We start from the raw sequence: 19,193 nt of genomic DNA on the forward strand, positions 1-19,193 counted from the left end.
GCATTTTGCTAGGTAGCCCTGAAATACTGTAGAGACTATCGATATCTGCACCTAAGGCGCCTATTATCACATTCGGATTACGAAGACAAAGACATGCGAAACCTGGATACGATTAGTGGCGAAGAAAAGCAAAGTCCTGCCAACTTAGTCTAAATTGTTTCTAAGCCGGCTGCCTATACGCCTGCGTTTTGAGCAAAGCGGTAGTATCTTTTTCGGAACCATCGATAGCTTGTCATCTCCAGTAAAAATGCGTGAGTTTATTTAAAAAAAACGCTAGGCATACAACTAATTATTCTTATGATGCAGAGAACTTGAAGATCCAAGAGGAAGTCAATTCATTGATGCGTCTAGGCCAGCACTTCGATGACCAGTTAAAGCTGGCTAGCGTCGAGTTGGGCGATTTCTCGGACGATGACCTGGCGCTCCTTGACAAATGCGCCCAATATTATTCACTTTTGCACATTCACGACATCAATCTGAACTACTTGCGCGACTTCTATTGTGCCAAGAAGAGGGAATGCATAGAAAACCGGCAGACCACAGTGCAGCAACGCGTAGAGCTGCAGCGCATCCTCTCGTCCATCGAGGAGGCGACTAGGGACGTAGTTATGTTGGAGAGGTATTGGTGAACAAATCCCTTTAATAGTTGAATCCCTGACCAAAACCATTCTTCTGCAGATTTAATGCTGCTGCGGAAGAGCGGCTCATCCCGGATATCGTCGTAATGCAGCGAAACGCCCAACAGCTTGCAACAAAACAGGCCTTACTGGACCGGCAAAAAACCCTTAAGATCCCAAAGGATTTTAGCATTGAAAGTGTCATCGAGAAGGTAGATTCGCTGGAGCAGCGCTAAAGAAGTGAATTGCTTTCGTTTTTAAAAAATTATTTAATTGTATTTACTCAGTAATGCAAAACACTTTACAAAAACATAAAATCTGCAAATTTTAAAGATGAATGTTGAGGTTTACAACTTGGAACACTACACAATCAGAGGGTGCACTTATTTTGGTTATTGTACGCATTTTAAAAACGTTCCAATTGTTGCTAGGTTGTGTCAAATATTTATTTAAAGTATCATGATAGGAAAACTAGAAGACCAAATAATAATTTGCCAGCTGCTTAAAGCATACAAAAAGTGTACCGTGTTCTTCCATGCCATTGCTCATATGTATGTATTTGTGTATTTCCAATGTGGTATATGTATCATATATATTGGTGTATAGATAGAATTAGTAATTTCATATTCTTTAAGTTCTTGCTTGTTGTTATGTATATAAAGGGCGGGTATGTGGCAGACAATCTTTTCGGCTAGCAACGCGCTCCACGCCACAGGCCTACTCCACGTTTCCGGGCATCTTTTAGCGGAACTCGGGCGCATCATCTTGCGTTATGTCACCGTACTTCCAGATGGCCAGATGCGCGACCCGAGCTGCTTCCTGCGCGGCTTTGTACTGGTCCACTAGTTCCTTGAGCTTCCGCTCTCCACGCTGTTCGGCCAGAACAAGGCCCTCGGCTACAAGCTGCTTTCCAAAATCGACTTTAGTAGTTGGATCGCGAAGAGTGGCCAAGTTCGGCGACCCAGTCACCTTTAGCTCGACATTGAGTTGAACCTTATGGTTCAAAACGTCTTCGGAAAAGGCACGCAAGGCTTCTTCCTTATCTTCGTTGTCAGTTGGCAGGGCGACTAAGGCCAAAGCATACTCCGTAGCGTAGGGCTTTTCGCTGCTGAAGGCTGGTGGCAGGGCTGCCAAACGGTTGGTCGGAAGTGTCTAAAAATGGAAACGAGTGTTAATACTGCCAGGAAAAAATCACAATGGTTTTGGTATGAGTGTGTCGCAACTCGAATACTTTTGAAGCGTGGTTCTGGCGCCCCCAGCTACTCAGTGCTCTTGTTTCTCGCGTATTTTAAACCTGCTACTTTGGACAATGGTTGACCCAAAAAATATGGAACTACCTTTGCACCGTTGAAGAGGATGCCACACGACTTGAAACGGCGAACGCATTTAACGCAGCTGTAGGGTTTGCTTACGCCATCACGAATCTTATAAAATCATTCGATGAAGCCTATTTAATGTGGCAAGCTTATGACTCATGCGTTTCACTTCAAGCCGGAAACGGATCTAAGGAACTTGCAGTAATTTAAATGTTAGTCAAAGCGACACTTACCTCCTTGTTTCCATAATCGATGTACAGGACTGTAGCATTACTGCCCTGCACGCGTTCCACCTTGGCACGATACCACTGATTATCAAGTGTAAACTGAGCGGCCACCAGGTCACCACGCTTTGGCGTGTACGATCCAGCGATGGGTGGGTTGGACTGGAAATCGGCGTGAAGTTTGCTCATAAGCGACTCTAGCTTGGATCCGCTCTCCACAGATTGCGCGAAGAATGTCAGAGTTTCGGTGATCTCAGTGACAATAACGTTTTCGTAGTTGACTTTACGCTCCGCCACTACCTTGTCCTCCTTTTCTTCCTCGGTGACAGTTTTTTCTTTAGGCACTTCTTCTACGTAGTTTGTCCAGATGTTCTTTTTGGCGGCCTTGGCACGGTCTTCAGCAATCTTCAACTGGCGGTAGTATTCAGATTTTTCAGCACTAAAGTGCACTTCAGCAAGACCCTCTTCGACAAGAGCAACTGACAAGTTGGCGCCGCTGTCCGTCCAGAGCCAACCAATCACTGAAGATCCTGCCTTGTCGGTGGTATCGATATGAACAGAAACGTCGCGTTGCAAGACACGCTCCCTGGTAAAGGTCAAAGCCTCGTCGCCAAATGGTTCCCCCTCTTGGGCAGGAACGCCATTAAGCGCTGGACGAGAGGAACGCGGACATGAAATCCCAGCAAGCAGGAATGTTACCAGGCAACTGTCCTTCGGTACAAAGATTCGGAGGCGGGATCCGCTGGCGACAAACTCTACAATGGCTTCAGTACGCAAAGCACGCTGCCACGATGGCAAGTATTGAACTTTAATTCGGGAATGATCAACAGTCAGGTCGTTAACACGCAGTGTGGCGTTATCCTTCTTTGCGTGCAGTCCCTTTAGTCCCTTGATGGCTTGCTGTTCGGCGGCAATCAATTGATCATAGGCGGAAGATCTCTGATCGTCGTCCTGGCGATAGCGAACACATGTTGCCAAACCTTTGGCTACCATTGCCTCAGCCACGTTCTGACCGCCAATAGAGACGGTATAGCAGTATTTCTCAGGGAAGTTTTCGCGCGGCGGTGAGATGTAGTCCAGGTTGCATTGAACTTTTTTATTAATTAGTTTTTTACGCAGAAACTCACGGGCATCGAACATGTGTGGAATTTCGTAAAGTGGTCTGTAGTTTTTTCCGCGTGGTGGTGCCTTGACGATTTCCTCGCCATCGGTGCCAACAACCGCGCGTTGGTCACGCGGCGGCCTGATAGACGAGAAGAAAACCTTCTTTACTTGTCCATTGGAAAGACGTACATTAATAGCATCGCCATTGAAGACTTCCACCACTGTTCCAGAGAAGTCTTTCTCCTTCGAGTTGAAAGCAGGAGTTTTAGCTTGGTAGTCCTGCCATTGGCGAAGACGCTTCTCCTTGGCAAAACGCTCCGCAGCCCGCAGTTTATCGGTGCCTGAAGAGAAAAGCGAATTAGTCAGAGTTGAAATACGAAAAATTGTTAATAAAATGCAATGTCGTCGGGGTGAAATGAACGCAGCGACAATAATCAGTCGCAAAGTTCTTGGAATCCGTCGTTTTTCTGGCAGCCGATTGCAAACAGTAAACAGCACGACGATAGGTTATTTACCAATTTGGTGCTGTGCTGTGCAAGCGAGCTGCGAACTTAACTTGATTCTGGTCTTACCTGTCTTCATAACAGCCATTGACCAGTCCACACACTTGGCAAGTCCCTCTCGCAGGAGTGATTCTGCAATGTTTCCCTTGGGATACAGAATAGTTCCAATGAAGTTAGAGTTGTTAACCGATTCCAGTCGGATTTCCACATCGCGTTGCAACAGGCGGGTTTCCACATAGTAGCGAGCTTCGTCAGCAAAAGGCACCTTTACACTGAGGTCGGGCTTGCCATCAGCATCTAATTTCACTCCTGGACAACGGATGCCCGAAATCATTAGCGTTATGTAGTGGAAGTCCGGCAGCAAGAATGCTCGGACCGTGGATCCATCGCGCACGTGCTCGATGATCGCCTTCACGGGGTTTCCTCCGTAGATGTCGACCAGGTGTGCGGGATTCTCATGGGACCACTTGATGTTGCGAACCTTGTCGGCGGCACTTGCGGTGGGCGACCATTTTCCGCGGCCTGCTGCACGCGCCTGGTCCTCCAACTCGATGAGTGTTTGCTGCTCGGCTGTGGGACGTCCCTCTCGACGGACCGACACCAGGCCCTCTCGGACAATCGACTCGACCACATTTTCACCGGTTTCCTTGTCCTTACCGATCCACACAAAACCGTACTCCCGGTTCGAGTTGGCTGGCTTGTCAAACGTGAAAGTCACCTCCACACCTATCAACTTTTTACGCAAGAATTCCCGCGACTCCCAAGCCCAGGGCTCGTCCTTGGTCTCGTCTCCGCCAGCGCCAGGACGACGGGCCAACTTCGGGGCAAGGACATGCGAGAAAGTAATTTGTTTCTCCGGAGGCGGGGCACCCTTAGTTGCGCGAATAACTACCGTATCGCCGGAGAGAACCTGAATCAGAGCGAGGAGTGAGGTTAAAATAAAATGCACGTGTGGGGTCACTAGAGGTGGAATAGTATCGATTGCCCTTTTGGATCTGGGTCCTAAGCGACCAAACACACTATCGATATATGTAATATTTTAGATCGGCTCACGTAAAAAGGAAAACTACTTTCTAGCTGTTTTGATATTATTTACATATAAAAATGAACTCTGCTGAGCAAGGACGTGCTATTTAACTAACATAACAGTTCCTCATAGACAGCGCCTGCGCACAAATCTTCTTGGTTTGTCCTATGGAAAATGCGAGCAACGGTATTTTATTGAATTTATTCGTACTGCAAATGCATTCCGTTAATCCAACTGAAAACAAAATTGTTGCCAAACCGGTTTAGGGTGCCCAAAACGGAGGCAACGTGCAAGAGTGCAGCTCAAATCTCTTCTAGATACAAAAAATCGACATAAAAAGAAAATAATGGTCTTGTAATTGGGAGCAAATACCAAATGTCCAAGGGAAAACATGCAAGGTGTTACTGATAAGGGCGTCAGATATTACCTGTAAAAGCAACAGGTTTTTTTGAAAATGGGAATCATCCAAATGCAAGGTTGAATGAATTTCGGGATGTTTTCTTTGGTTGCAGGGTGCCAACGTCACCAAATCAGATTACGCCTGTAAATCTCTACAGCCGCTGGAAACTCAGTTGTTATCAGAGTCGTTGGATAAAGTGCTGACTGAAAACAGCCGGTAATCTTTGGGCGCTGGTCACAAAGCCACCCAGAAGTAAAAGTATATGATGAACTACCCACTCCCAGGGACAATTATCAGCATTGGGCGCCGGACACGGTCTCCGTATACGCCAAGGAGGTTAGAAACGAACCGTTCGGCACACAAATCAGTTCTCAGCAAGTGTGTGGGCGGGCGAAAAAAACTACAGCTTTGCAATAGATGGTTTATAATGCCGGTAAATGGGGCCGTACTAGTTAGCTGTCCCTCTGTGACAACAACAGCCAGAACATCTACCGCCAAAGACACCGCGTCGAAGAAAATCTGCCAGCTTGGCACCTACGATAACTTTCATTTCTTTGGATCGGACAGCGTGTGCAACGTGTCACACACGCACAGAGTCTATACGCGTCTCACTCGCACTTGTCAGAGTTGCACTAGAGCTGCTTTGGTAGGCGCTGCCGCGTTTGCCACGCCGATAGGAGGATAGTACCTCTTAGTTTGGACGAACTTTCTTTTCAAGGAGTCTGCGCACTGAAATCCTAGCCACGAGTTTCATCCCAGAGCCGCAGACCAATCCGACTTACCTGCTTTACAATGCCGGACAACGACTTTGTAGGCGCTGGCGGGGCGTCTTTAGCTGCTCCGGCAGCTGTCGCGGTGTTCGCTGCTGTTGCCATTTTTTTATTGAATGCGGGGGAGATACTAGCAGAGGGCCGTGGCACTAGGCTTCAATAGCGGAATATTGCGTTGATTGCGTTTCGGAGCTAAACACCGCTTTCAACCTAATGAAGTTTGACCAAGAGAAGAACCGCTCTCAAAATCTAAAAAATTTTCACTGAAGTGACACTGCTAGCTAGAGCTGAGAAGTCAGCGCGATAGCATCGATATTTTCGTGACACGCTTGTCATCCGATAGGTAGTGCTAAACATTTTTCTTAATTGCCAACTTAATTTACAAAAAATATGAATGACGGTAAAATTGAGAGGGATTTGGGATCCTTTATATTGGGAATTTTTATATATTCATATTTATTTTAATTGTATTTATGCGTAATTTATCAGACGAACTTTGGAATTTCCAATAATTCTAGATTTTTTTGTTTCATTTCAAAACTAATTTTAATTCGCTTAACGAGTGCATATCTATATTATGTTTACTTTAAATTTATCTGTGGGGGCAGCCTTAGATGTTCACATTGCAGGCCATAGTGTCGATAGATCCAGGCGCCAAAAGAGTATCGCTATCGATAAATGGTCGCCAGCTGTTCGGCGAATGTTACGTGATTTCCTATTTGTAACATTGCTAAAAATCGAGTAAAATGAATCAAGCCGATGTAACAAAGCTCATGTCACAGCTGCGTATAGCGGTCAGGCCCAACAAGCGCCATCTGAAGAATGTCGATGGCCCGGAAGGTCGGCTGCTGAAGCTGCGTAAGACCGTCACTGCGTTGGTGAAGCACGAGCGTATTGAACTGTTCTACAACCGTGCCGATGAAGCTCGTGGCTACGCCGAACTGGTAAGAGACCACCGGCGATACGCCAAAGGCTGGAATCCAAATAAAGTTTCCTCCCCTCGCAGCTCATTTCCAATGCCATACGCCATGGGGACCGACACCAAGCCACCATGGAACTGGCGGACTATTGGCTGCTGGAAAAGCAACTGGTTCATAAGCTCTTCAAGGTGCTGGTACCGCGCTATGAGACTTACAATGTGTCCTACACTCGCATGTACAAAGCCCCTCGGGAGTATCCTGGCATTTACTACAGGCGGTCTGTGCTGGAGCTTCGGGGCAATCCCTACCCTTCGCTGGCGGCGGATCATTCTCAGAACCGGAATCTGCTGCACAATGTGCTTCTGGACGAGGCGAGAAAGGAGTTTAGGCGTCAAAAACTGTCGGAGTTAGTTCACTAATAGCTCTTTTCACTAACCGCCTGTTTATTTAGTAGATTAGCAAGCAGTTTGTCGCTTAGAATTCACGTAAGACTTAAAAGCATCTTTATTATAAATGTATGTATACACAAAACGAATTGTTTGAATTAAGAGTTGAACTTATACAAACGACTAAAGTCTACTGACATTGCAGTGATTGAAGTAATCCGGTTTCCAATCTACCGAGTTAGAGAATTAGCTTTAGAATGATTCAATTTCTGAACGGATAACTTACCCTTTCCCGTAAGGCAGGCATCCAGCAACATTTCACAAATGCTGTAGAAGAATTGGTGCTCATTTGTCGACGATGCGCAGACAGGCAAAAACGGATCACAATTGGTAATAGCACTACAACCCGAGTTGCTGCTCAATACTGGCAGACATACGGACAGCGCGAGGAACATTATGATGTTGAAGATCAGGAACCAAGCCAAATAGATATTCATTTTGGATGAATTCGCAGAATTATCATTCACTAGCGTATTAAATGACATCGTCACCTAAAAATTATTTCATAGCAGCAAACAGATTGGGAGCGAATCTTTTTTCGCAGATCAATCTTTATATGTATATATTTTATTTATTTTGAAATATGATCCGTTAAAGTTCCTCTTTACGTTCCATTCGGTCACAGAATGTAAATCCGAATTTGGCTGCCGACATGAACAGCCATCTAACAACTGATAAGCACTGGGGGACCTACGCGCTGATGCATACTAATTCGCTCATGTTCCTGAACCCCAAAGTTACCATGGAAACGAGCTCGGAACACTGACCAATGAATCAATGATAACTTCACCTCTATTTTTCACCGGAAGCTTTTGTTCGTTTCCTCCCAGACTTCGGTATGAATGGGGTTGCTCAACTGACTGGAACCCAGCGTTCTTTGTAGTTTCGCGTACATTTAATCCGGCCGGCCCCGATATGTTTGTAAACTAGTGCAACTTTGCGGATGAAATGGTGTTGGAGAGCATGTTTGATAGATTGCTAAAGTTCGAGTAAAATTATTGAAGCCGATGGTACAATGCAAATCACAACTGCGTGTAGCGATCAGACCCAATGGTAAAAGTAAAAGACCATTGGCTTTAACTACAGGTAGTCTGTGCAGGACCTTCAATGCAATCCTCTTCTTCGCCAGAGCCGACAGGCCATAAAATGGAATGCGACACTTAATGATGCAGAATAACTTTGAATTAATAATTTTGCATAGTTAAGTAACATGTAACTATATAATCTTTCTATAAGTCGCAACTCCCAGCCTTTAACTTAAAATGTTAAAAAAAACCATTCACGGATATTCATTACAAGCTTCCTAATTTTTAGATGTACAAAAGGACTTGTCTTGGTGCGTCATAAATTTCATGGTTTGAGGTGCGACTGCAGAGCAGACTGACAGTATGAACACGTGACGCCGGGTCTCTTAATTACATTTGCATTATTAAATTTTATGACAGCTGTTGGACTCAATAACGCCTACGAACTGACCCCAGGTCGCTGGTTATGGGACGTTGCAATCCCAATTAAATCCCCGCTACCTTTAACAGAAATGAAGCATTTGCATTTTGTGGCATAGAAGAATATGAATCCTTTATAAATTATACTCAAAAACTTCTCCAACAGGTGATTCTAGTTTTAAAAATTAAGAATAAACTTGTATATGTAACAGAAGTTCTTAACTAGCACCTGACATGTGGCATGTACATACATATGTATGACTGATGCCAAGACATGGGCGGTGCATCGGTGTGTCCGATGAGGAGCACACGACGACCAACGAAGACCAATCGTAATAGGGTGGGGCTGGCATAGTGCTCCTAAGGAACAGGGGTCTGCTTTCAGGAAATATTTCAGTGCGTCATACGTGGATAATGCAAAAGAACATATTGGCCGAACTAGCATTTCTATTACATCACGTGAACGAGAGTGTATGTACGTGCGATATTTTCTTGCAGGACATTGTAAACTAATCGGTGGGGTGTCTCCTATATTTTTCTGTAAATAAACATTTTCGATATTGCCGAGCAGACTCGGTTCTGCCTAGATTGTGGTCCACTGCATCCAGTTGAGCATCATATAATTTCGGATAAAAATAGAATGTAAAATATTTATGTTTAGAACTTGCGCAGCTCATTGATAAAAGCCCAAGCGCCGGTGCGCACTCTCTCAGTAGAAACGGACAAAAAGGACATGAAGGCGAAACTGGACGGGAAAAATCGAGAGAACAGGCTTTCTCATGAGCATAAAATCCTGCAAGATATTATACATGCCGTGGCCTTTTATGCTGCTGTTCTTATATCATTTCATTCAGTTTCGAAGAGTCGTGCAACGAGAGCAGTTGAAACCATTGTCTTTAAACAAATTCTGCGCTGTGTCTGAGTCTGGAGTTTTTCTGTGTGTATAACTTACGGTTGGTCTCAAATTTTATGGGTTGTGTGCAAGTGGAATTTGAATAAAAGCATTATTGTAAACTAAACTAAACAGCAGGAAAAACTGCGCCATAGTGAACTAGCAACCTGTGCCGAAAGGGAAAAACTGAGAAAAAATCCAAACTCATGAATATTGATGAATTTCCTTGGTGCAAATGTGTCGTGTGTGTGTGTGTGTATGTTGTATCAAAAGGGCATCCCAGTTACAGTGCAAAAATGCTATTTTCGAATAAAAATGAACTCTTCGATACATTTTGATCTGAGTCATACCTTTTCTGTAACTACAATTCCACCATATTTTTTCATTGAGAAATGGGTTATTTTTTCGCAGTGGGCAGCAGCAGAAGTCGCACCATGAGAATTAATTGCAACGCGCTTTTCCTGGCATCGCTAGTGACTTGGTCGGGGGTGATGTGCAGCACGGTACTGGGCACCACAGAAGGCCAGGAAACACCTTTGGCCCTTCCTGTGGCGGAGCAGACGCAGCCCACTACAGCCATACAAGGAGAAGTATGGGAGGAGGACGATCACGAAGTGCTTATAAGAAATGAACGTGGCACCAAGAGCGACGGTGAGTCGGGGGATGGTTGAGCGCTTAAGGGAGATTGGGAGTTTGTGTGAGTTCTCTGCGACCAGGAGCTGCTTTAATACACTGTGCTCCTTTTTTCCTCAAGGTCTGTCTTGTCGATATGGCAAAAATCCGTGGACTGAGTGTGACACCAAAACCAATACGCGTTCAAGAACATTGACATTAAAGAAGGGCGACCCGGCATGCGACCAAACGCGAACCATTCAGAAGAAATGTAAAAAAGGTAATAAGATAGGATAGGACTCTTCGTGTTCGCCTATAAGAAGGACTTATGCCAATTGTCATCCTCAACCCTCCCAACAGCCTGTCGATATGAAAAGGGATCTTGGTCGGAATGTGCAACCGGACAAATGACTAGAGCTGATAAGTTGAAAGCGAGCAGTGATCCGTCCTGCGAAGCCACGCGGGTCATCAAGAAGAACTGCAAGCCCGGAAAGTCCAAGGACAAAAGTGCCAAGGAGCAGCGGAAGAACAAAGATAAAGGTAAGTTGACTAGTTGTGAATTTGAATAGCACATTGAAAAGAGTTGGTTAATTGGTCTGCATTAATTTGGGGTTTTATCATTGATATGTTTTATGGCAAAGACCACTAAGCCCAAATTTCTTCTATTTACATGCAGCTGCTCGCAAAGGACGCGTTTAAGTGATATCGAACTCGATTATTTTAAATTCCAGTGTTATTTTGTTTGACTCCAATGCAAATAACTATAATTGATTTTTTTAATTCAAAACTGAAAAATCGTAACGACGTTAACTGTCTGCTATGTATACCCAAAGGCATTTAAATAAAATGCACACATTAATTAATGTTGTAGTTTGATTTACAAGCAAACGAAACGATAACCATAATATAAACGAAAGCTGTACGACGTAATAGAAACCTTGCGGAGTCTAAAATATGTATGCAATGCAGAATAAGATATATTCATACAATACCATACCATACCGACATAAATACCGACTTATTTAGTTTATTACCCAATGAAAATCATATGTACATCCAAGCCAACACCTATTACCATTTTATCTGAAATGATGAAATCTGTAAGGGCAGTTGCCGTATTGAAATAAAGGATAATTCTTAAATACAGCCTCCTAGACTGCGTGGCTGTTGGGTCCCCTTCATACACTTAGCAGAGTTGTTCTTCAATGGAATTTAAATAATATTAACCGTAAAATCGGAATGAAACCCAAATAAATAAGATATACTGAAAACATTTTTTCATTCACAGCTAACAAATAAATAAAACACTTAGTGTAAATATTGTAAAAATAATGACATACTGTAGAGGAAAAATTTCTGAAAGACGAAGAATGAGACGCGACGGTCTAAACACAGATCCATCGTAGTTGCAGTGTAGGCAATTGGCATTTTAAAGTAGTTTACAACTCACTTCTACCGGGTACAATTAACATATAAATTTGGAAGTATGATTCCCAAAACTAATATACAAGTCGAAATGCAGACATACTTACATACTTACATTCATATATATTCTGATCAAAAACTTACCATTTCAAAGATGTGGTTTATCTTTTTAATAAACACGTACATATATAAACTTAGAGCGTTAACTACGAATTAATGTATCTATCTGTAAGCAGTTTTACAACCATACCCGTGCATTCACAACTACGAACGACGAAGTCGAGGAGAACAACAGCTCAGTCACAGCATTCAAATTCATAGTATGAATTTTATACACATCATCCGTAGGGGCAGTTATCTTCTTTAAGTCTTTGAATTCCGTAAGGAACAGCATGAAAGCGACTCCCCCAAAGGGAAGTGAAATTTGTTTACGTACGTATACAACACAAGAAAAAGTAAATGAACTTTAATAAATACAGATATTACGAAATAAAACACTCTACCATTTTAATACAAGTATGCATTCGGTTTATGATTATGAATTTCGTTCCTACTGCAAATATCTCTCGGGTTGTTTGTTATGCTGCGCTTTTAACTGCGTGCTAGCAGTTCCCTCTTTCTTTTGAGGAATGACCATGCGCACTTCGACTGTCGTGGGATAAAAATGGTAAATCCGGCTTTTTCTTAAAGGTGCCAAATGATGTATTGTAGATAGCCATCCCACAATGCGGGGTTAAGTCGGTAAGGCTGGATGGTAAAAAATTAGAACTAGGTCCCCGATCTTACACATATACTATATACAGGTACGTGAGTGTTAATTAATTACTTTAAAACATTAGGGACTTAGATTGGCATTTATACAAATCAAAGTAGCTCTTTTCGTACTTGTAATTCAAAACCTTTTTCTGTTCTTTTTTATACCATACTATCACTTTAAAGTGGTTTTAACCAAAATGCATACATTTCGTTTTTTGTTTTTCGTTTTCCTTGTCTGCGTCCGCTCTTTGTTTTTTTAACCAAAGTAAATCTGACTCAGGGAAGTCACTCAAAACATGTTTGCCTGAGCTCTCGTATTCCAAATGGAACTCCGGGAAAAATATATGCTCGTATACACTCAAAAGTGGCTCAAAACTGTATCTATTCGTATTTTGATATACACAATAATAAAACTGCTCGAAGAACTCCAATCTGTTACACAATGCCTGGTCATTGTTTACATTTAGCTTACTTGTGTGCTTATATGCACCTATACACATACTATGTGTGTAGATAAAGGATGGCTTATCTTATCACTGACGAAACAGCGGAGCATGCAAGAATGCTGTTTGTCTTTGTACATTGGCTTCGATTAAGTAGTCAAAAAGGAAAACGGTAAACGGCATGCATAGCTTTGCCTCCGCACTCTCTAATCTCTAGGGTCGGACGTTATGACCTGTCCTGCTTTGATAAATCTTTTCTATATTTCGTTTATTTCGCATACTTCCCTACTTATTTCAAATGCACTAATGCGAAAAACATTATTTTTTCAAATCAAACGGTCAAGTGTGCTTCTAATGAAATCTCCGAAAAGGTCTATACTCCTCATACATTTCTGCAGTCGGCAAAAAAGGAGGCACATACTCGTAGAAATTTTTCATCGCTGTGTATATGGATTTGTAAATGGTATAAAAAGCATGTATCAGTATCAGTGTCAGTTCTCTTCCCGCTGCTCTCATTGGGCTCTCTGGGTTGAGCAGTTTTCGAGCCTCTCGAGTTCGAGTTCACCGAGTTCGAGTCGCGGCGGTTCGCCCACTCAGTTTGCCCACAGCTCTGAATGCGAGCGTAACGATCGCAAGCCGCCTGTCTTACAGTGAAGTGCATTTTCTCAAGCCGCTTCCTTGATTTGTATTTGGTTGGACAACAGCCTATAACTTGAACCCGTCTTTAATGCCCGTATCTCTGTGAGAGTGAGTTTCCAATGGCGATTTGGCGAGTGCGCGTGTGCAGGGCACCCCTTCCTGTGTTGTCGTCCGGAGAGGATTCGCGTTGAGTGGAACAGCCGTATAAGAGTGGTTGGGCTAGCGGATTTAAAGGAATGTGGGTGCTGTGCCTTTAAGTTAGGACTCCTTGTGACTCGGGATACGAGAGAAGAGGCTGGATCGCGAGATATTTCTAAAAATATATGGCAATGAATGGGGATATACAAAATGTATCTGCACGAAAACTCATATGCTCGCCAGATGTTTAGCTTGAGTAAAAACTTCCTTAGAATTTCCGTTTTTATTATTTCTGTTTTATTATTTCAGGTTTTAATCAGAGCTTCTTTCCCTTAATGTAATTTCATGTGTGTATTTGCGCAATGTTCGGGCTCCAATTAACAGTGCTCTACAAGTTTTTCTGTTTTTCAGTTTCTGTTTTTTTCCCCTTTTCGTTTTTAATAAAAACATTTTGAAGTTTGATTACACTCTTTCCTATATCTTTCGATTCTATTACCTTTATATATTGGCCTAGACGCGAGGTTTCATCCACTTGAGAGTGAACTATTAGATTTCTTATATTAAGTTGATGTCTTGCGAATTTGATACTCTCCTTCGGTGCCTCAGACACAGAAGTCGAGGACGAAGCTTTAAAAAACACACGACCCGAACAACTAGACATACTTTCGAAAACTGGTGATTGCCGTTTTTTGCATAAGAACGCTTTTTGTTGTTTCGTCAAATTGGAAAAATATTGGTTTTTCTTTAGGTGGGCTTTAGACTTCGCTTTTTCGTTTGCAATAAATATTTTTTTAAGACGTCTGCGTCTGTTCTTTGTGCTGTAATTAATGTAGTTAATCGGGGTGCGCAACAAGATGTGATAACCTGCTTTCGTCTGAAAAATCTCAGATAGTTCGCCATCTTTCAGCAACAAAATGTTTCTCTCAAAGACGAAAGGCGTTTGTGTAAGACTCAAGGGGCCCAAGTCACCGCCATGCCGGGCAGAGCAGCAATCGGAGATCATATTTGCCAATTCAGCAAACTCAAATTTGCCTGATTGAATTAGATCCCTCGCATGCATGATCTTATTTAGCGCTTCCTGCTTAGTTCTCCTTACCATCCGTTCGCGATATGAACTACACCTGTCCGATTCGCTGTGCTTCACCAGGATGTGTCTGCAGCGGAGCTGGTCATTGAAGTCAGAGTAGTCTCCAAGAATGGCGCCCCAGGCATTCCTATCCTTTTCTCGGTGGTGGCTTGGAGGCAGTGTGAAGTGTACCTTTCTGGTAATTGTGTCGTAGAAATAGCACTCCTTGGTACTGTGAGCTATGCGCTCTTCCCATCCAAAGGGCAGCTTGTTTGGCCTTTCGGAAGTACGTTCTTCAGTTAGGTTCGATAGCCCACTGTCCCCATCACCATAGGAGGCGCTTTTCACGTTAACACTCGAATATACGCTTTTAGAGCTCGCGTCAAAGCAACCCCAAGAGTGGTCACAAATCTGATCTCCATTTTTGCCATCTTCTTTTTTAAATATATCAAACTTGCATAGCGCCGGATTCTTGGAGTTCATTTTTGCACAAACTAGACGGTGTAGGTATTTATGTGACAAGTGTAGGTACTGAATAGGTTACTGCTTTGAACCAAAGTCTTAAAGAAAAATAAAGCAATGCATTCTTGTTTGTTTTACAGCTCGGCTTTAAAGCATATATTTTTAATTATATTTTATTTTCATGACTTTATTGTTTTTAGGTTTCCGAAATAGTTATGAATCTTATACTGGCTTTAACCACGGCTCTGCACCTAGTTTTGGTGGTATTGGCGCACAATCCGCTATCAACTCGTGGCGAAAGCCTTTCTGATGGCATACGTCTGGTCATGGAAAAGAGGTCGGGCGATGTGGTACACATTCGTCCAGCTCGGGGCACACTGGAGGCCGAAACAGTCGCATCCACAACAAATAGTGACACCCACCGCACCAGGAACAATCGTAAGCCGAACAAGCCTCAAGAGCACTCTCAGCAGGTTGGGGCCCACAAGTCGGGATCTAGAAAACTAGTGGTTGCGGAAAATGGCGGGGCACTGTCATCACAACTACCACAACCAAATCACAAGCAAGGCCACAAGAACACTGATAAGCAACAACGAGGAGGGGGATCCAAGCAGCAGCGAGGACATAGCCAACATCATGGAGGAAATAGGAAAGGGCCTAAGGCAGCGACTCCAGAGAATGGTAAGCCTTAGGACTGCCACGTCAGAATTCAAATAGTTTTTAAATGCAAAGTCTTATATTTGCTTGTTAACAGGATCGACTTGCCGATACGCAAAGAGCGCTTGGTCCAATTGTGATCACAAGACCAACATGCGTTCACGAGTCCTGTCCCTAAGGAAAGGAGAGCAAAACTGCTTGCCCACGCGGACCATACAAAAGAAGTGCAAGAAAGGTGCGCGCGGTAACTTCTATATGTATCATAATCCTACACAGCGCCTCCCCAAAAGGGGAACGTAGTAGAATCGGGCATTCCCATAAAAGAGCAAGGCGGTGTCATTGCCGGCTTAATGGGTCCAAAGGTCACAAAATGCAAAAATCACTCTTGTTGACCCATATACAAGAATGCTTCCTTCTGGGGAGGATTGTGCTCTCTTCGACCCACTTCGAGGTTCTCCCCGCCACAGCTTCGTTTCGTTTCCTAGGAAATACTGCAGTTCCTGTTCCTAACAATGCAGCGAGTGCATCCTTCATAATAGCAAATACTTTCCAAAATTAATTTGAAATTTTGCGTACTTCCTTCGGTAGGCTGCCGCTATGAAAAGGGTGAATGGTCTCAATGCGTCGGAGGACAAATAACCAGAGAGGATAAGTTGGAACCAGAGGCAACTGGCGGTAGTGATCAAAACTGCAATCCTGTGCGTACCGTCAGCAAGAAGTGTAAAGCAAATGGCAATTCCAGTGGAGGAAAACAACACGGCCAGAGTCGTCGAACAAAAGAGCAAAAGCAAAAGGATAAGGGTAAAAGTGGTGAATTTGACCCCTTTGTGAAAAGTTTGATCCAAATTCTCTGTTTACAGGAGCCAGTCACATTTCGTCTTGATAATGAAAATTATTTATTTTATACGTATACGGAAGCAACATTTTTAATATTAAATAAGCGATTTTTAAATGCTAGCCCGTACGGACTACTTGAACAACAATAAAGAATTGGCCTTCTTAGGGCTAAATGAAAGCACTCTTTTAGAAATTCTTGAAACAAGGCTTTCACAAACCCCAATACCGCGAAAACCTGCACAAAATGAGACCTGTTATTGAGTAATCAAAGAGCATTGATAGAACTGTTAGTTGGCTCTGAGTTTTTATTTAATATTAGACGCGACAGTAAAATAACCGTCTGCGACAAAATTTAATTAACATTACACAAAAGAAAACGTTACCTCTAACTCGGCTTGGTAATATAAAGATGTTAAATTTAATAGTGTTTCTTTACTTAACTGCAAGCCCCCTTTAAATTGATCGATCTTTCGAGGCAAATCTTCAAGTTACCAATGTCTTTAATAGCCATTGAAAGGGTGTTATGTGGCTGGCCCAAGATTTGCCGCAAACTTATTGTAACGTCGCGGTCGCTGACCTCCGGCTTGCGGCGGGCACTGGTCAAGCAGCCCCGTAAAGGCGGAGATGTTGGAAAACCCGGAATGGAGCTTGGGCGCTGTTCGTGCTTTGGACTCCGTGTGAACCTCAGCAATGCATCCGTCGTATACGTTGGCCACCGACGCTACTCGACGTACGAGAAGACGTCTACGCAAATTTTAACGAAGCTCTTTCCACAAACCTCTGAGGAGTCCAACGACGAGGAAAGTCGTGAGCGGCGGAAACTTGAGGAGGAGGAGGAGCAGAAGGAATTGGAGCGGGCATTTAGGCGGATGAAACTGGGCTTTGGGCTTTTCGGCATAGGTAGCATGTTGTTCTCGTTTTGGGCTATATATTTCTATGGAAGGCCGTCCTTGGATGAGCACGGAAATGAAGTAATCGACGAATTTAGTTGTCTGCCACAGATGCAGCAGCTTATGTGGCGGACATGGAAGTCGGTGAACCGCTTTCAACGGTTTTTCAAAGAGCCGTCGAGAAAAAAGCTGCTTCCTGATCCCCTTCAGCCCCCCTACGTGCAGCCGCCGTATACTTTGGTACTTGAGATTAAGGATGTGCTGGTACATCCCGATTGGACCTACGAAACAGGATGGCGCTTCAAGAAGCGCCCTGGCGTTGACGTGTTTTTGAAAGAATGTGCCAAGTATTTTGAGATTGTTGTTTACACGGCGGAGCAAGGAGTTACTGTGTTCCCGCTGGTCGACGCGCTTGATCCGAACGGCTGTATTATGTATCGCCTGGTTCGCGACTCTACGCACTTTGATGGAGGGCACCACGTGAAGAACCTTGACAACCTCAACCGAGACCTAAAGCGAGTGGTTGTCGTGGACTGGGATAGAAATTCCACCAAGTTTCACCCTTCGAATTCATTCTCGATCCCGCGGTGGTCTGGAAACGACAATGACACTACCCTCTTTGAACTCACGTCGTTTCTTAGTGTTCTAGGAACGAGTGAGATCGACGATGTCCGAGAAGTGCTGCAATACTACAATCAGTTTAGTGACTCGTTATCCCAGTTCAGAGAAAACCAGCGAAAGCTGGGTGAGCTAATGCACGCCGAGGAGGTAGAAAAAACTAGCAAGTCTAGGCCCGTTGTCAAGAACTGGACCCGTGGCTTCATAAATCATTAAAAAGATTGTGCGTTTGATGTGTCCCTTAAATACTGTTAATTCACCCAAAAAATTACATTAAAACTTTCCTAGCATTCTTCAATGTCTACCTACTAACAGCAGTTACTTTTGCAGTTTTTTGCGTATTCTGATTGAAAAAGTCTGAAAACATATGATTTCTGATTTGGCATTTAAAGCAGACTGCCCTGCGGAACGTCAATGCTTCCTTGAAGGTAACAGTGCAGCCACTAGGCGGATACATAGCCGTAATGTTGTGAAAAATGTTGTGTTACGGTTTTATATGAATGCAGGCTTCCAGAAATCCTCAGTCCAGCACGAGCACGCAAGCTCAGCAACATGTTGCTGCCATGTGATGGTGTGCGTGAGCACGTGCCAAAATAACTACGACACATGTGTACTCTTGAGGGAATGTTTCCACAATCAACAACTACGCACTTCACACCACTAGGTGAGTCATGCGCAGTATCGTCCCTGCGAACATTCATCCGAATGTTGGCATAAGTAAGTAAAGGGATCAGGTGTACTGTAAGCCTTCCGTCTAGTTACTTTCGATGCAGATTTTGATTCTGGCTGAGGGTTCGTGGCTGGCTGGGCCTCTTCTCCTTATGTTGAAAACACACAACAATTCGGTGGTGGAAGTATACTGCGGACGTCAAACTGGCGAGCCAGGGCGCAGGCGTTGGTTCATTTGGCACTTTGTCTGGTACTCTCCCACATCGGCATCCTGCAATCTCTTTGGCTCAGCATCCTTGTAAGCTGTTGTCGGAGCA

The 19,193-nt window shown here is 43.7% G+C and overlaps 8 protein-coding genes and 2 non-coding genes across 20 annotated transcripts; 5 read left to right on the top strand and 5 right to left on the bottom strand.

Annotated features, from left to right (window-relative positions):
* Positions 1-31: 31 nt before the first annotated feature.
* Positions 32-953, top strand: wac (wee Augmin). 3 transcript variants are annotated; one of them, NM_001274265.1, is made up of 3 exons: positions 32-251; positions 307-619; positions 679-953. In NM_001274265.1, the coding sequence occupies exons 1-3, from the start codon at positions 248-250 to the stop codon at positions 851-853; spliced, it is 492 nt and encodes a 163-aa protein (NP_001261194.1). In that variant the 5' UTR covers positions 32-247; the 3' UTR covers positions 854-953. The 3 variants fall into 3 exon arrangements, with proteins under 3 accessions (NP_001261194.1, NP_612020.2, NP_001163306.1); NM_138176.3 differs by having other exon boundaries at positions 206-251; NM_001169835.1 differs by lacking the exon at positions 32-251 and having other exon boundaries at positions 262-619.
* Tudor-SN (Tudor staphylococcal nuclease) lies at positions 899-6,236 on the bottom strand. 2 transcript variants are annotated; one of them, NM_001274266.1, is made up of 4 exons: positions 5,974-6,236; positions 3,834-4,674; positions 2,167-3,602; positions 899-1,769 (listed from the first exon to the last, which is right to left on the bottom strand). In NM_001274266.1, exons 1-4 carry the CDS (start codon positions 6,064-6,066, stop codon positions 1,359-1,361), a joined length of 2,781 nt encoding a protein of 926 aa, NP_001261195.1. In that variant the 5' UTR covers positions 6,067-6,236; the 3' UTR covers positions 899-1,358. The 2 variants fall into 2 exon arrangements, with proteins under 2 accessions (NP_001261195.1, NP_612021.1); NM_138177.3 differs by having other exon boundaries at positions 1,151-1,769.
* On the bottom strand, positions 1,826-2,136 carry snoRNA:Tudor-SN-a. Its single transcript, NR_048208.1, has one exon. It is a non-coding gene; the product is annotated as a snoRNA:Tudor-SN-a (small nucleolar RNA).
* snoRNA:Psi18S-996 lies at positions 3,659-3,809 on the bottom strand. The gene has a single exon (NR_003839.1). It is a non-coding gene; the product is annotated as a snoRNA:Psi18S-996 (small nucleolar RNA).
* Positions 6,237-6,634: 398 nt separating the features above from the next.
* Positions 6,635-7,788, top strand: mRpL17 (mitochondrial ribosomal protein L17). Of its 2 annotated transcripts, none has more exons than NM_001274267.1 (2): positions 6,635-6,905; positions 6,968-7,788. In NM_001274267.1, the coding sequence occupies exons 1-2, from the start codon at positions 6,708-6,710 to the stop codon at positions 7,298-7,300; spliced, it is 531 nt and encodes a 176-aa protein (NP_001261196.1). In that variant the 5' UTR covers positions 6,635-6,707; the 3' UTR covers positions 7,301-7,788. The 2 variants fall into 2 exon arrangements, with proteins under 2 accessions (NP_001261196.1, NP_523870.2); NM_079146.3 differs by having other exon boundaries at positions 6,968-7,452.
* Positions 7,451-7,764, bottom strand: CG34263 (uncharacterized protein; the record flags this gene model as incomplete). The annotated part of the gene is made up of 2 exons (NM_001103989.1): positions 7,451-7,497; positions 7,554-7,764. 2 exons carry the CDS (start codon positions 7,762-7,764, stop codon positions 7,451-7,453), a joined length of 258 nt encoding a protein of 85 aa, NP_001097459.1.
* Positions 7,789-9,154: 1,366 nt separating the features above from the next.
* On the top strand, positions 9,155-12,192 carry miple1 (midkine and pleiotrophin 1). Of its 3 annotated transcripts, none has more exons than NM_001274268.1 (5): positions 9,155-9,247; positions 10,076-10,315; positions 10,419-10,556; positions 10,637-10,816; positions 10,953-12,192. In NM_001274268.1, exons 2-5 carry the CDS (start codon positions 10,099-10,101, stop codon positions 10,973-10,975), a joined length of 558 nt encoding a protein of 185 aa, NP_001261197.1. In that variant the 5' UTR covers positions 9,155-9,247; positions 10,076-10,098; the 3' UTR covers positions 10,976-12,192. The 3 variants fall into 3 exon arrangements, with proteins under 3 accessions (NP_001261197.1, NP_612022.1, NP_995947.1); NM_138178.3 differs by lacking the exon at positions 9,155-9,247 and adding an exon at positions 9,620-9,725; NM_206225.2 differs by lacking the exon at positions 9,155-9,247 and adding an exon at positions 9,620-9,709.
* Positions 12,193-13,055: 863 nt separating this feature from the next.
* Positions 13,056-16,874, top strand: miple2 (midkine and pleiotrophin 2). 5 transcript variants are annotated; one of them, NM_001274272.1, is made up of 5 exons: positions 13,056-13,363; positions 15,406-15,886; positions 15,960-16,097; positions 16,451-16,663; positions 16,723-16,874. In NM_001274272.1, the coding sequence occupies exons 2-5, from the start codon at positions 15,421-15,423 to the stop codon at positions 16,743-16,745; spliced, it is 840 nt and encodes a 279-aa protein (NP_001261201.1). In that variant the 5' UTR covers positions 13,056-13,363; positions 15,406-15,420; the 3' UTR covers positions 16,746-16,874. The 5 variants fall into 5 exon arrangements, with proteins under 5 accessions (NP_001261201.1, NP_001261198.1, NP_001261199.1 ...); NM_001274269.1 differs by lacking the exon at positions 13,056-13,363 and adding an exon at positions 13,494-13,647 and having other exon boundaries at positions 15,960-16,106; NM_001274270.1 differs by lacking the exon at positions 13,056-13,363 and adding an exon at positions 13,494-13,647 and having other exon boundaries at positions 16,451-16,669.
* On the bottom strand, positions 13,276-15,247 carry CG32845 (uncharacterized protein). Its single transcript, NM_167822.3, has one exon. The coding sequence runs from the start codon at positions 15,224-15,226 to the stop codon at positions 14,066-14,068; it is 1,161 nt and encodes a 386-aa protein (NP_728511.1). The 5' UTR covers positions 15,227-15,247; the 3' UTR covers positions 13,276-14,065.
* Positions 16,875-17,010: 136 nt separating the features above from the next.
* Positions 17,011-18,523, top strand: ttm2 (tiny tim 2). Its single transcript, NM_138179.3, has one exon. The coding sequence runs from the start codon at positions 17,194-17,196 to the stop codon at positions 18,421-18,423; it is 1,230 nt and encodes a 409-aa protein (NP_612023.1). The 5' UTR covers positions 17,011-17,193; the 3' UTR covers positions 18,424-18,523.
* Positions 18,524-19,193: the final 670 nt, after the last annotated feature.

This window comes from Drosophila melanogaster, chromosome 3L, assembly GCF_000001215.4.
Source record: "Drosophila melanogaster chromosome 3L".
Lineage (NCBI taxonomy): Eukaryota > Metazoa > Arthropoda > Insecta > Diptera > Drosophilidae > Drosophila > Drosophila melanogaster.